Source organism: Homalodisca vitripennis, unplaced genomic scaffold (genome assembly GCF_021130785.1).
Source record: "Homalodisca vitripennis isolate AUS2020 unplaced genomic scaffold, UT_GWSS_2.1 ScUCBcl_6831;HRSCAF=14223, whole genome shotgun sequence".
Lineage (NCBI taxonomy): Eukaryota > Metazoa > Arthropoda > Insecta > Hemiptera > Cicadellidae > Homalodisca > Homalodisca vitripennis.
Genome location: NW_025782957.1, coordinates 1 through 16,419, shown reverse-complemented (window position 1 = coordinate 16,419; position 16,419 = coordinate 1). Strand labels below are relative to the sequence as shown.

Genomic DNA, 16,419 nt, shown 5'->3' with positions numbered 1-16,419 from the left:
ATAAGTAAGAATCAAATCTCTGTAGCTAATTGACTGTCTTGTGAACATCAGAATGCATCTGCTCACTGACTTCTAGTATACCACATTTATTAAATGACGCCTTTTGTACGAATCTAGTATTATTAAAAATGTTTGAAACACTTGATGGGACCCTCTGAATTCGAATAAATTTAGTTTTTTAAGGAAGTTTCATCATTGCAAATTTATTACATTGTATAAAGTGAAGTATGCAATAAATGAGTAGTAGTTAAAATGCCAAAGTGGGTAGGAGTTTTCAAAATTTAAATGGAAAAATGTCTATGATGAAATATAATGAAGCTCTCGGAACTGATCTCAGATGATTTAGTCAATTCTTGTTTACTAAGAGATTTGTAAAGGCCGGCAAGTCACATGTTAATTTCAATGTAGGAATTAGAGAATTTGAGTAGAATAATTTTGTACAAAGATGACTTTGAAAATTGGAAATTTCACAAATCATTGATCTCAGTTCCCAGACTGCTTACTAATAAACACCAAATCAAAATAAAGGATTTATGTTTTTAAGTTTCCAGATCGATATCATGAAGAAGGTTATCAACTGTTGGAGAATACTATCACCAGTTAAGAGTCAAGATCGAGTAGACAACCTCAATACGCAAGGTCCTAACAACTGTAACAAATCTGATGTTGGATATAAGTTGAGTTTTATTAGTCAAATTCATGCAAGCAAGAGACAACAATAAATGCAGCTGCTTACCATATCTTCCATCGCTAAACTGCAATTTGCAATATAGAATATAGCTGACCTTCTGATGTCTTGAGTTTTATTCGGTGCATAACAATTCTATACTCCATTCTGTCATTCAAATCAGATTTCTGATCAGATGATAGGAATAGAGTGACCACAGATAAGAAGGTGAAAAAGCAGTTGGAGACTGATTATCCTAACAGACCTTTACAACTTCAACAAACAAAAGCTTGCAGAATTTTATCACTAATACTTAAGTAAAATAACAACTATATATATATATATATATATATATATATATATATATATATATATATATATATATATATATACAACTGTAAAAAGTTGTAATTACTCCATTGAATGAAGTGTTTTAAAAAATTCGTTGATAGTTTATTTTTATAAAAATACCTGACGTTAATATCCAAATAACCTATTATTTTCACTGTCGATATAAATATTAAACTTATGAGTGCAAAGGCAATATATAATCTGAAATTCTAATTAGACTAAGTAAAATATATTCAGACATGAAAACAAACAAAAACAGCAAGCATAAGACAAAAGACGCAGTTTGGTATGTTTTGTATATTTTAAATAACCAAAACAGATACACAGCATATAAAACCATAAAAAATGCTAAAAATGGAAAATCTTTGACACACGGCACCAGCCTGTAGTACTGAACATTGTCAGATGAATTATTTAATTTATTTCAACCACTTGGGCCTGGAACACAATTAGATATCACAATTACATGATAGTATTAAAATAAATTCTTAAATTGAATTCAAAATCATTGGTATGTAATATTGATTTTTTGGTCACCTAATTAATATTCAAACAATTATTGTATACAAACTATAGATTGTGTACACCACCACATTCATTTATGGCTGAGAAAACTGTTATATTGTCACATTTAGTTCTACATGTATGAAATATTTTCACTCTAAAACCAAAAGACAACTTTAATAATCCTTGTTCCCAGTCCATCCTTCAAATGTCTAGCGTTTGACTTTCCAAGAGGTTTGCATCCACCAGTAGTTATGGTTTTAGTCCCATAACTGATTTTAAAAATAATACAATGGAAGTGAGTTTTTTCTGAATGTGATCATATTTTTCTAGTAAGACAACAGCCAAGTACGGGAATTTAATCAAAGATGAAACAAAATAGCCACATTATGAAAACTACTTACAGCAAAAAGAAATAATAAAACAGACAGTATAATTTACCAATTATTACTAAGTTAAAAACTGTTATTGTTTATTGCTATTTTAGTTAGTATACTAAATAGCAAATAGTGGTATAAACGTTTCAAAGATGACCATGGAGAAACTGAAGGTGAGAAATGCTCCGGACGCTCCAGCATATCAACTGATGAAATCATGAAAATAGTGAAAGAACTGGTTATGAATTACGGTTATGGTTGAATTGTTGAATTTTGAAAAAAAACTGTGGTGAATGATAGTTGCTCACAAGTCACTAAATGCTGTTAATGACAATACATACAATGTTATAACATGTGACAAAGCATGGGTTTACAGATATGGCATCGAAACTAAGGCTCAATTATCGCAGTGGAGGCATTTTGGATCACCAAGACCGATAAATGCTCAAGTGCAGTCAAACATGAAGGTTGTGTTCACTAAGTTACTTGATTTTAATGGCATAGTGTATCATGAATAATTCTTGCCACAAGGTCAAACTGTCAATAAGGTTTGTGGCAAAACAATTTCTGGCTTTTGCATCATGACAATGCCCTGCTCAAACTCCATTGTCTTTTCATGAAATTTTGGCCAAAAACAGTATTTTAATGATGCCCCAGCCTCCATACTCTCCATGCATGGTTCCATGTGACTTCTTTTGTTTCCAGAAATAAAGAGAACCTTAAAGGGCCATCAATTTATGCTTGTAAATGTAATAAATGTCATGTAATAAATTACATTAAAAGTGCATAGTAGGAATAATTGATCAAATTATTTGATCAACAACTACTATTGATATTAATATGTCAGATTGCATGTGGAACAAGCATTAGAAAGAATTACTTCGTAACTGAATGGGAAAAAACCACCTGTCTTTCTTGATCTGACCTGCGAAAATGTTTTTTTTCTAATATTCTCAACTGCCAATAAAAATTTTCTTTGCGTACAGTGTGAATAAAAAATTAATGAATTAAATTGAAAATTACAGCACAAAAATATATATTTTTTTAATCAGTGCTCTATATGTCACAAATTACCTGTGCTAATTTTAATAAGATACATTTATTTTAACTATAAACTCACAAGTTGAATCATCCATTAGTAAGTAATGAGTGATATTAAAAATATAAAATTGTTTTTTTCTTATGGCAATAGATTAGTATACATACAAATATATAAACAATCTAAAATATTTTGTTGTTTATCCCTTTTCCTTTCCAGATCTATAAATAAGAAACACTATCACCATATTAGCCTAATATCTGCTGAGCTAGACTGTTAGTATCTAGAACATAGTAATATAATTCTGAATTATACACAACACAAGATTTTACTGCTTGGTAATGACAAACTTTTGATGGTGCCTTACAAAGGAATGGAGCATGGTCGGCAGGTGCAGGCAGATTGGACTCTAGACTCAACAAGAAACCAGAGAGCAGCAGCAGCAACAGGCAGTTAGTAGCCAACTTCTCCTTGCCCAGAACATCCATCCAGAAACAGGCCAGAGACATCACGATCATCACTAAAACGTGCACAACCCAGATATGACACACACAGACAAACATATAGACTGAACAAATAAATTAAAGGGATTATATGAGATAAAAACTGTAAATATTAACCAATCAGAAATATGTGTTAGTGCTACTAAGTATGTTTGCCTATTATGCTTTAAATAATGATTAAAATTATATTTTTCCTAATTTATTTTTAATACTATTGTTGCACCTCAACATTCACATTGGCTCTTCCCACCATAGCTATGTTATGTGTAGAAAACTCTATTGCTCTTGAGTTCATGTCTATAACATCGTAGTGCACTCAATTGTGCACCTGATGAGACATTGAGAACACCTCTTCATCTGTATTATATCGGATGGCTGCTGAGAACCAGACAGATCTCTTTTGTAGTCTAGGTGTCTTTGATGTTGAAATAATGTTCACTTTTGAGTATTCACCACCGACTATTTTGTATCTCTTTAGACGTAGATTCCATAATCCAGGAGTTAAGTCTATGACAGACAATGCACTAAGTGGAAGGTGAAATGGAGCTAAACTCAACATTCACACTAAATCAACCCTTCCCACCATAGCTATGTTATGATCCTACATGTTAAACAAAAATGCATAGATGGATTTCTATTCATTATTTAGTATTTAGTAGTTATTTTATGAATAAAACTCACTCAGGTCAAGGAACTATAGTGCCAGGAAAAGTGGAATAAAATTTTAACAGTACATAATTTTCTAAATACATTCTTAATATAGAAGTATTGTATGAAGTTTTCATCCATTTCTAATGCAGTTAACTGAGAGGGCAGCCATTGAGTGTGACAATAGTTTGCGACTTGTAAGCTGTGATAATGCACATGTTACACCTGTAATGTACTTAATCACTGTTATATGTATGTTTTATTTATTTTTAATCATTGGTAAATGACAAAACTGTCAAAAGCTCTATAAATTCAAATATTCTGTTCTAGAATATTGATTACACAACTTGTTTATATCAATAGAATATGATACTACTGTTATCATAAATATGATGTGATTAGATGATTATCAAAGCTTTTACCACTGAACAGTAAAGTTATGAGTTAGTATTGGGAGAATGCTAATACTTCGATGCTGAAAGCTGTAGTAGTGAAACATGTGTATTGTAAAGTTCAGAGATACAAGATATCACAGACAACAGATATCAAAGAAGACAGTTGAACTAAGTATTATGAAGTATCCTAGTAAAAGAATAATATTGTGTTCAAATCTCTGGTAAGAATGTAGTGTCTGAAACCTTCACTAGATGGATCTCATTACTATAAATCTTATGTTCTATTTGTATTAGTTAGTAAACTGTCTGACCCAGAACGGGAATAACCAGGACGTAGATGTATCCGAAGCTTGCTCGCTTGAGGACAAATGTGAAGGTGAGCGAAGTGGGGGTTATATCGTCAGTCCCATCATCTGAGCTGAGATCAGGCAGCCACGGTCTTCTAACAGCAATAGTCTCAGCGTCCAGCCTCTGCACCTCCCACTCGGAGCTCGTCTTCTGCAGTTCCAACTGCCACAATTAATTAAATACAACATTACATGTCTCTAACATCATTACTATGGTATGGCTATAGCTCAGTGTATATATATATATATATATATATATATATATATATAATATATATATATATATATATGGTAGCACATTCACCCGGCAAGTGAGAGATCCGGGTTCGACTCCCGGTGGAGCAAGTACTTTTTGTGATTCAATGTTTATTGAAATTAAATAAGGCTATTGCCATTTATACAGTTTAATGTAAATAAAAAGTCGTTTGACAGGTATTTGGTCTTCCGATCATATGTTAGTTTGCTTATTTAAACACATATGTGACAGATACGGCCAAACACAAAATAATTGAATCGGAAAAAGTGAGCGCTCTATATATATATATATATATATATATATATATATTTGTTTGCTGGTCCTTAAATCAAAACAACTGTAAATTACAATGACCGACATTGAGATGTAGTGGTGAAGTACATAATCAATGTAGGCAATGTTTATGTCATAGAATATCTAACAACTCTCCATGTCTTCCTGTTCAATAGGAAATCTCCATTAATAAAATAAGAAGTTTTTAAAACTTCTGAAATATCTGACATTGTCAGCAAAAATGCATGGTAGGCCTACAATATAGGATGAAAATTGAACAGGAAAATCACAAAATCAAGCTTGTAAAAATATTTAAAGCTTTTTCAGACATTTCTAAATTTAAAAAAATGTCCTATCTCATTGATGGAGGCTTCCTATTGAACTGGAAGACGTGGAGAGATGTTAGATATTCATGTCATAAACTATGACATAAGCATTGCCTACATTGATTATGTATTTCACCACTATATCTCACTATTATATTTTATGAACAACATAGCAATCGTGTTAGGAAGGGATATCCCTCTTATATTTACACATGGTCCTCGACTCAAAGATAAGGTTATCACAGTAGTTATATTGTGCCATGATTTAAAACTTCAGGATTAAGGATATGTATAAAATCAAAGGTTGTGAAAGAACTGGAATTAAGATACATGATGTAAACTACAACTCTCTTCAAAGACACATTAAGCTAAGTGATGTGACAAAGCAGTTGTAGCTTTGTGGTAGTATTTAAAGCTATTCACTGAGATATGGAGGTAAATGAAAAGTAACCTAATAAATGAAGAGCCTAGGTTGCATTCTAATATGAGGGCTGTTCAAAGAAGAATGATCATATTTTTTTATAACATACCTTTATTCATCCTCATAATTTTGATGGTCCTTATCAAAATAGACACTCTTGAATGGGCGTTTCTGCCAGTCTTCAAATACGTACATACTATAAACCATTTTTTAAGAGGTTCTCAAAGTCACCTCTGCAGCCTTCACCACTGCTTCTGACGGTGGATAATGCCTCCCACAAAGACTTCTTCAAGTTAGAGTTTCACATAGGGCTAAATTTGGGCTATACAAAGGGTGAGGGATGCACTCCAAGTTGATTTTTGCCAGATATTCAGCAATAAAATTGGAAATATGCAGCCGCAAATTATTATGGTACAGCATCCAGCCTGCTTCACGGAAATGTGGTCTTTTGCACTTGATATGGACTTGCAACATCTTCAGGACATCCCTACAGTATTGTTTAGTTACTGATGTGTGTGCAGGTATGACATGCTGTTAAACCATTCCATGAATATCAAAGATTGAGATGACTATAATTTGCCCATCAGAAGCAACATCTTTTGCTTTTTGGAGGGTTAGCGATGAAGGAGATTTCCACCACTGAGCTTAGCTGTTTGCTCTTAGGATAAAAATGTAGCCAGGTTTCATCAGCAGTGATAACATTTGAAAGAAACTCCAGACCTTCCTCTAACATCAACTTCATGCAGACCTGACTGCGAATGTCCTTTTGTTCGAGCATCAACAGTCTTGGAACCCATCATGCACAAACACGTCTCATGTGTAATTTATATCATAAACGTGTAGGTGGCAACACAATGAATGTTTAATATTTCAGAAAGTGATCTTAGGGTAATTCGTTGATCCCCTCTCACAATGACAGCAATTTGTTGATGTTTTCCATAAGAACAGTAACTGGAGCATTGGGTCTACCTTCCTTTGAAATTGATTATCTCCTCTCTAAATATTTTAGACCACCTTCGAGCTGTGCTGTAGGGAAGAACAGACTCTCCATATGCCTCCAGTAACATTGTCTAGGCCTCAACCAGAAAGTTCCTTAAACAAAAACAGAATTCCAAAGCTGTGCATTGTTCTTTACGTGATATCTCCATTGCAGCAGTAGGCAATACTGCACATGTCTGAACTTGCCTACCTCTCGCAGGTGGGAAGCGGAAACCCCAGCAGTAAAACTGCTATTGCGTGATTGTTTCACATTAAACTAATGTAATATCAAAAGATTAAATTTTAGCAAGCAAAATTATGACCATAAGTAATGATTTTTTATTAGCAACCCTTTTAAAATTAGTGTTAAGGATCCTCCACTCACAAGTCCCACTTTGCCCACTATACAGTTCAACACTTTCACTGCGAGACCGGTCGTGTACCGATTTTAGGACAGCGGGAACAGTAATCGTGACTGTCCACTATACTCAGTGTGTTAATCTATGATACATTTCTAGCCACAGAATTTGTTGTTACCACTTTCACTGCGAAACTGGTCATGTACCAATGCATTCAGTCACCAGTCGTCCAGTCGTCGGTAGTGACCGACTTTAGAACAGTGGGAATATTAGTAGTGACTGTCCACCACACTCAGTGTGTTAAAGGAATTTAATATATGCATGAAATACTCTGCTTGTATACAAACAAATAAAATATGAATGATAAGTACAAACCTTGGTGCCATTCTCAAACAAAATAAGTTGCAGTGTATCAGTTTGGGTCCAAAAGCCCAGTTGAATGCTGCATGTCTGAGTGTCCCAGGGCCACTGCCTCAGGTCCAGCTGACATCTAGTTTGGAGATGACTGCGGGTACTCCACCTCACCTTACCATTAGATGTAACCCTTACGGCAGCTGGTCCCAGTGGAGATACTCCCTTCCCTACAGCACTGCACATATACAAGTCGGATGGTATGAGTATTTTTCAAAACTTGTTTTTACTTATATACAGAGCAATTTTTGGAATTACCACCTCATTTCTCTAGAGTGTTAAAACAATTGAATTAAAATATCAAATATACAGGTAACAATAACAAAATACTTAAAACTTGCTTTTACCTATTACAGAGCTTTTTTTAATATCTGCCTTATTTCTTCAGTACACACACACACACACACACACACACACACACACGCACGCACGCACGCACGCACGCACGCACACACACACACACACACACACACACATATTTTATAATTCTACTGTAAATGATTTAAAAGCACCTTGACATTTGTTTATAGATGTTGTATAAATTACCATTATCCGATCATTGTTTTCCAATAACAAAAGTAACCGCTTTACAGTGGCGGCTCCTGATAAGTGGTCACGGGGGTGCACACAAGAAAATAAAAGTAGGATTAGATAATTAACTTACGTCGCCAACATAGTTATCGTCTCAATATAATAGTAAACAAAATATTTAAGTCCTTTTAGGCTCTTTATAGCACCAAATTGATTTGTTTGTAAAAGGTGTACAAGACTGTGAGTTATTTCGTGCTGTGGAATGAATAATTCGTAAAAAGAAACCCCTTAAAATTTGCAACGATATTTGACTACTTGCATTTTAATAATTGCTTATAGCCCAGAAAGTAATTAGCAAATTTAACTGATTTATTGGCTAACAAAATGTTTATGAACATGGAAATAAAAGAAAGATAATGTGAATACAATCTTATTTTTCTTGATACAAAGAAAAATGTAAGGTTATAAGTAACTTTGAAAATAGGTTAAATAGGCTAATTGAAAATTAACTAAATGTTTCATGAAATCATAGTTCAGCATTTTATACACAGTTTTTCTCCAAAAACACTCTTTGTAAGATGATTAGTTCATGTACAGTTTTTAAAGTTGAAGTCCATCCTTCTTTCTTTTTGCCTAGCAAAAACATCGATTACACGCTCATTAAAGTTAGGTATACTCCTGATCATACCCTTTTCCACAGACAACATAGCCAATGCTGTTAGTCTTTCTTGCCCCATGGTACTTCTCAAAAATGTCTTGATGCGTTTTTAAGGTCGAAAAGCACCGTTCCGCTTCCGCAGTAGTCATAAGGATGGTAGAAACAATGGTCAAAAGTTTGTGAGTTTCTGAAAATGAAGTCTGTAAGCCATTCTCAATAACGAACTGTAACAACGGCACAGTCCCGTTCATGACTTGAAAATCTTTTTGTTTGTAGATCACTGAAAGTTCTGTTTTCAATCGTTCTTTGTCTAAAAATGAATACACCTGCACTGTTTCTTCCAAAAGTTGAAGGGGAAACGTTTTTCTCATAGTGCGTGAACTTTTTTGAATCAAACAGAGAAACCGCTGAATGGTGTGTCAAAAAAGAGTATCTCTCTTTTATTTGATTGGAAATAACATCACACACCTCTTTTGCGGCAATTGTCCTCGTCACATGAATATTTTCATCACGTCGGGCTCTTTTCACAGGCATAGGTAGTTGATCAACATCAATTTTGACACTATCCATGTTTTGCCTTTCTTTTTCGACGCATTCAATAAATGTTTCGACATTTTTCTTTGTTCGCACAGCATCGGTGTATGTAAGCTGTAGTTGATTATACAAAATTTCAACATGGGGCATGATTTTATGGAACACTGCGAGCCAAAATATAAAGTTGGGATCCTCTAACATACGTCTGATTGCCCCTGCTTTGGTGATAGTGATTGCTTGATGTGATGAGGCCTCTATTTCCTCCATGCAAGCAATTAAATCTTCTCTGTATTCATACACAGTGTTGACTGTACGGCTCTTGAAGTTCCATCTAGTTGCGGAAGCACGAGGGATTCTTCTGCCAACTATTGTGTCTAAAACTGCAACTCTTTGTGGAGAATTGCTAAAGAAGTTGGTCAAATCACTCAAATTTGAAAAAATAATTCTCACTTGTTGGTTTTGGCTTGTAGCCTGTCCAACTACCAAATTCAGTTGGTGTGCATAGCAATGAACATAAAATGCGTGGGGATACATGTGCTTAACAAGAGTCTGTTACCCCTGCATGATGTCCACTCATTACACTAGCGCCATCATAGCTTTGTGATATAAGTTTGCTTGGATCGTCTACAACACTTTGTATTGCACTTTTAATACATCTAACTATTGAGTCAGCATCGTGACCAGTGGGTTGAACAAACTGCCAAAATCGTTCTACAGGTTGGCCATCAGGCAAGACATAGCGGGAAAACTATGACTAATTGAAATGTTGATGAAATGCAGTAGTAGTTTCATCAGCGATCAACGATAAAAACCTAGTAGTTTTATCTCTTGTTTTATGTTGTCCTGGCAAACGGCAAGCATGCAATCAAGCAATTCGTTTTGGATACTTTTAGATGTACCTTTAAACACTGTTGCATTGTCCAGATGTTCTTTCAATTAAGCATCAAATTTTGCTGAGAAATTTACTAGTCCCCTAAAAACGCCAGGATTTGAAGAATCATCTTCCTCACGATGGCCTCTGAGTGCTAACTCAAACGCCCCACAAAATTAATACAATCAATTAGTTTGGAAAGCACATATAACGATTTTTAGTAACCTGTTTGTTGTGCTTTTTAATATTTTCCCTGTAAGCACAGTCTAGCTGCTGTCGAATGTCTAACTTGCCCAAAATATTAAATTCCAAAACTGAGTTTAAGTGTGACTGAGAACATTCATGTTTTCTTTCTGATTTTTGATTGCAAATGGGAAAGATCAGCAACCCCATATTTTACCCAGTTAGATTCACCAGTTTGCTTCGAAAAAAAAGTAAACAGGGGAAGCAATAAAATCTATTGCTTTGTTCACATCCACAAATCCACGGGGTTCTGGTATATACGTTTTGATTGAATTCCCTCTTAAAGTCTCTATTCTTACCTTTGGTTATGTGAACAATGTTAAGTTGGGGGGTCGGTTTTCCACTTACTTTAATTTCAACCTTTCTGTCGAGAGATAAGTTAGAAAACCTAAGTTCTTTAAGTACAGTTACTGTCACTGCCATATTAATCAAATGAATAATAAAATATTACAAAACACTCACATACAAATCTCTGTAACAAAAAACAACACAAAAGAGACACAATATTCACAAACAGCGGTCATTACGACATTCACACAGCAGAGACGCAACGAAATGAGATTATGTATACATCAGCTGCGACTAGCCGTCGCACTACTGGCTCGTGCACCCACGCTGTTATATGAGACCCTCCTCCCACCGCTTCCCTCCGCAATGCCCCCTCGCCTATCTTCGCTTAGATGCCAGGCAGCTCACTGCACACTTGCACTGTCTCCCGCGCGTCTCTGCTCGATTCGCTTCGAGTTTAACGCGTTCATTGTTGTTAATAATTCGTTTACTCCGTATTAACTGAATGTTATTTATGTTGTGGATTCAATAAGAAAGTATTTTAATTATATTTTTACCCTAGGGGGCTCACGTGCTCATGTGCTCAAATGGAAAAACCGCCACCACTGCCGCCGCTTTATGTTATTGGAGTCTACCATCCTCCTAGGCCCCTGCTTGATCATGTATTACCTATTATCTGACTGTCTTGATAATATTACCCTGAAGTATAGTGGTATTTGTATTGTAAGTGATTTCAATGTTGATATACTAGACAAGAGAAAAAAAGGAAAGACATTTGTTGGATGATATGCTCACTTCTTTTTACATAACTAGAATGGACCTCCCTCCAACTAGAATCACCAACACATCAATATCATCTATTGACATTGTCAAAAGAAACCTTAACCATAAATCCATAGCCGTGAAGATAATCCACACAGGGCTCTCTGACCACACAGGCCAAGTTACACAGCTAGACATTCCTTCAAAAACCTGTAGTTGCTTCATCAACAAGGAGACACTTCAATTCTTCAAAACATGACATGCTTCAAGGATATTCTTGCTCTTCAGAGCTGGAATGGAGTGTACCAGTCAGCTTATGCCGAAACAGCATATTCAAATTTTATAAAAACATTGACAACTGCCTGGAAATTGCCTGCCCTAAGACCTCGTATAGAGACAACTCTTACAAACGTAAGAAGCATGAACTGCTACATCCTGATGCTAATTTTTTTGAGGAAGCAATATCTTGAAGCTCAAGACAGATTTGTTTCAACTAAGTGTAACAAGGACAGAGAAGAAGCTTAAAGATTACTGAGGTTAGCCTGGCAGGATATTGCAATTACACTATCACTGTTCGTTTTACGCATGAATATTTTCCCACAAGTACTTGTAGTTGCTCCTTCTTTCGGCATCCCGTGCCTGGTCAAACAGTCTCCTCCTTGAAAGGTTTAGACCTGATTGAGTAATACCATGTTGTCCATTGAAAGGTCAATACGTCATGTTTCTTCCCTTCCCTTTTCTGAAGAAGTTTTATCCTCGCCAATAAGCCTGACAAAACTTGACAACCATGTCGACTGAACGGATTGCATTGGTGAGATTTTTGTGCGGTGGTGGAATTTTTTCACCAGTTTGATAACTTATTCCTGTCTCAACTCTCATCTCAGACAAACCATGTATTTCTCTTGCATTCCATAGCGACTACTGTTCAGTATCTTCAAGCTTAGCCTTCATTGCAATTTTCTTTTCTTTTTTTTTAGACCTAAATTTTCACTCACCAATTTATAAAATCTTTCCAAATGACTCTCGAACACTGTTATTTGTTCCAACAGTGCTTGAATGTTTTTAGATAACTCTGTGCATGCTAAACTTCATTAGACGCAGAAAGATTTGCCTCTAACTTAGACTGTTCTTCACGAATTTCTGCCAATACTCTCATGACATCTTCTTTTGTAAGTACCTTGAGTCGCCTGTGTTTCCAGATGCATACTGTTCCTCGGAGCAAACATTTTCATCAGCTAGAGTTTCAATGTCAGCGTTACTGATTTTCATACAACTGCCATTAAAATTCACCTTATGGTCTTCATACCTAAATTTAATAATATCCTTTATATCAATAGATTTTAGAAAAACACCACAAGATGCCATATTTAAAAATAAAGTTAATAATAAGCAATAATAATAATAATAGTAATAAGTTTTTTTAAACTCACAACAAGAAATATAGATGCAAACAATAAACACCATGAAAAGCACTGCTCCATGATAAGACTCAGATTAGCAGAACACCTACACTCGCAAAAATAAAACTCTGTTGCTACTATCTGATGAGGACCGCCCTGATGCATACTGCTCGGATTCTGACTCATTTCTAATATGTCGTGTTTTTTTTTTTTTATTAAAAACAAATTTTTATTTTGTCTTGGGTACTGTTTTGGACACTAGAGATTTTTTAAATTCTGGTCAATGCCATTAGCCAGTAGGAATATCAGTCAGATGTAAGAGTGAGTGCTTTGGAACCACATTATAAAATAACTATAATAAATTATGGTCGAGTATATTCCTACCATTTTATATGATGCATGAAGTGTAATGCTGTAGAAGGAATAAAGATATTTTCATTTCATTTCATTTAAATAGGCACTTCTCAGTATGTGGTTTAAGCTTTAAGTTAAAAAAAAGTATTCAGCTTGCAAATCTATTTAATTAAGACTCATAATTCTGGTTGTATGATTATGATTTCATATTAATTATCTTTATGATAGAACACCAGAAACATTTGTTGAACCCAGGAGGGAATCAGTTGTTCTCAATTTTATCTTAACATAATTATTTAACACATATACTTTCTTATGTAAAATACTCACTTGAAATTGACTAATTCTGGTATCCAAATTTCATGGTGAACCAAATTTAAAATATTCAAACCATCAAAGTTGTCTGGACTCCAGACCATCTTCTCATCATACCACTCCTATAAAACAGTAGTATTATGTTGTGAATGTTTTTATTGGCTACAATATTGTTACTTGACATTTAGTCTTGTTAATTTCTGGGTTTTGCTCCTTTTTAGAATTATATATTACTCTCTATTTGTTTAGTATCACAAACACTCTTGTGCTGTGGATAATTCAATTCTGTTCTGATAAGATGTTAAAACAATGTTGGTTATAAATAATTTTTCACAAAATAACTTTATACAGAATTTTACTATTAAATATTTCCTGTAAAAATCATTGCTTGAACAAAGTGAATTCTATAAAAATCAGTTAACTCACCAAAGTAAACATACATCCCACAGTCATCACAGATTGTTTTGCATCCTAAAAAGAGAACATATAATTAGAATTATATGTAACTTATTTCTTATGTATAAAAATTATGCTGTACCTATAACAGCCTGATTTTTGTAGATAAGCTTTTACAGTACTGAAAACATTAACAAATACAAACATAGTAGATAATACAAATTCGTGTAAAACAGGCAACTAATTTGTAAATAAGAATTAGTTTATCATATCAGTTTAATAATTGTACAATAACAGTTTTAACATCTCTAACAATAATTGTTGCAGTACTTATTTTTGGTAAAGCACTACGAAAATTTGTTTCGAACCCTGAATTTCAAACATAAACAATACCCACCTTTGATTTACTCAACAAATCGTGTATGATTTCAGTGCTCTTGGCATATAAAAGATTCTAAAAACTAACTATATAAAAATTTAAATTTATTTTCAGTATTTGCAATATAAAGAAACATTCTTTTTTTAGCGATTACATGTTTTATGAGTTTAATTTTATATGAAAATATATATTATAAAACTAGTTAATACATAACTAAATATCTTTATGTAAAATCCACTTATTCTACTTACAAGTTGTACATGATTAGCTTGTATTTGTATGTAAATTTGAATTTGCTGTGATGCATTAGAAACAGGTCTGGAATAAAACATCATAGTTTGTCAACAATGCTTGTCTTAACTTGTCCACAGCAGTGAGAACGGGTTGTACTTCGATAGCACCTAAACATGACAAAGGTTCACTGATCATCTAAATTTAAAATATCCATTATTAGCATGAATACTCGGACACTAATAATAATATAAATTTAAAAGTACCTTTGTTTGTTTTTTTTTTTGCTTGCACACATAAGCTATTCAACCGATTGTACTGACATTTTTCATGGCCACATCTTCAGTCCCTGGTATGAATATAGGCCTATTATTATTTCGAAAATCCATCCGTGCTATCCTCCACTGGTTTCTAAAGTAGCAAAATGTTCCAGCTTGGTCTAAAAAGTTATGGAATCTCGTATTAATTGAAAGAGCCTGGTAATTGTAATCAACTGTGCTGTGTAAACATTGCTTTATGACAGCACAACCAAAACAAAACCACCTCACCTCAGCACCTCTTTTTTATGAGGTTTAATTAATTTAATCTCTATTTTAAATTTGTTAACATTTATATTGTGAAATAATAGAGTAAGCTTGATAATAACAACACTTCTCATTTCAACCTTTTCTGCAACCAATGTTGAGCACAGAGTAAGAAAATATCCAAATAAGAAAATTAAAAGTTTTGGGAAAAAATATTTTTAAATGTACGTTTCAGCAAATATTAAGTACGTAGTGCTTGAACAGTGCTATAATGCAGATATAAAAGACATAGTTACTATCTAACTTTTACTTTTACTATAAAGTTATAAAACCCAACTTAGTTGTCTTTTGATAAAAGTAGGCTTCTCATACCTGTGTGTGTATACATATTATTAATTCACAAATATCACATATTCTTCAAGAACGAAAACAAAAAAATCTGCTATGGAACAACATGTAAATGTAGTAAAGACCAGGAGTAAATTATTATGGTTATAAATGTACATTTTTTTGACAAATTTTCTTGATTGTGGCATCAAGGCAACCTCAACATTGGCGTCGGAAACATAGTTCACTCAAACAAGTAGTGCTCATATATGTGCAAGAACTACGAAATTGTGTATGAAGCCAAGGGTAGCTGCTAGTATAGCCTATATCGTAACCTGAGTCATTGTCTGAAGAGCAGTCATAAATCCACTTGCCAGCCACCCCACTCCACGTACAGAAGCTGAAGTACAATATAAGTAGAGGGTCAGGATCTTGCCACTCCATGAATGGCAAGTCCTCGCCCTCATGACCGACTGAGATCATGCCTTGGTGGTTCATCCTCACCTAGACAAGCAATAGAGAGTTACAGAAGTAAATAGTGGATATAAAACTGTGGTAGTATATGAAAGGGAATCATGCAGGTAAATTATTGTTTTATATAAGTTGTAAAGTGCCTTATATAGTGAAGAAATTATGAGTATATCATGTTTCAATCAAATTGGAAATATAAAATTAAAATGGACAAGTTTGATATTCCTCTAGGAATATAAAAGAGGCCTAGAGGAGTATGTTTGTCAGATTTTATGGAGAC

General features: G+C 34.2%; 1 protein-coding gene across 1 annotated transcript in view; it reads right to left on the bottom strand.

Annotated features, from left to right (window-relative positions):
* LOC124373962 (neuronal acetylcholine receptor subunit beta-3-like) overlaps positions 1–14,913 on the bottom strand; it is a 34,592-nt gene extending 19,679 nt beyond the window's left edge. The window contains exons 1-6 of the mRNA XM_046832269.1: positions 14,838–14,913; positions 14,238–14,282; positions 13,827–13,933; positions 7,820–8,033; positions 4,796–4,994; positions 3,306–3,458 (exon numbers count right to left, since the gene is read on the bottom strand). Coding sequence (XP_046688225.1) covers positions 3,306–3,458; positions 4,796–4,994; positions 7,820–8,033; positions 13,827–13,933; positions 14,238–14,264 — 700 coding nt within the window. The 5' untranslated portion in view covers positions 14,265–14,282; positions 14,838–14,913. The remainder of the gene's footprint in view (positions 1–3,305; positions 3,459–4,795; positions 4,995–7,819; positions 8,034–13,826; positions 13,934–14,237; positions 14,283–14,837) is intronic.
* Between the last annotated feature and the right edge of the window lie 1,506 nt (positions 14,914–16,419).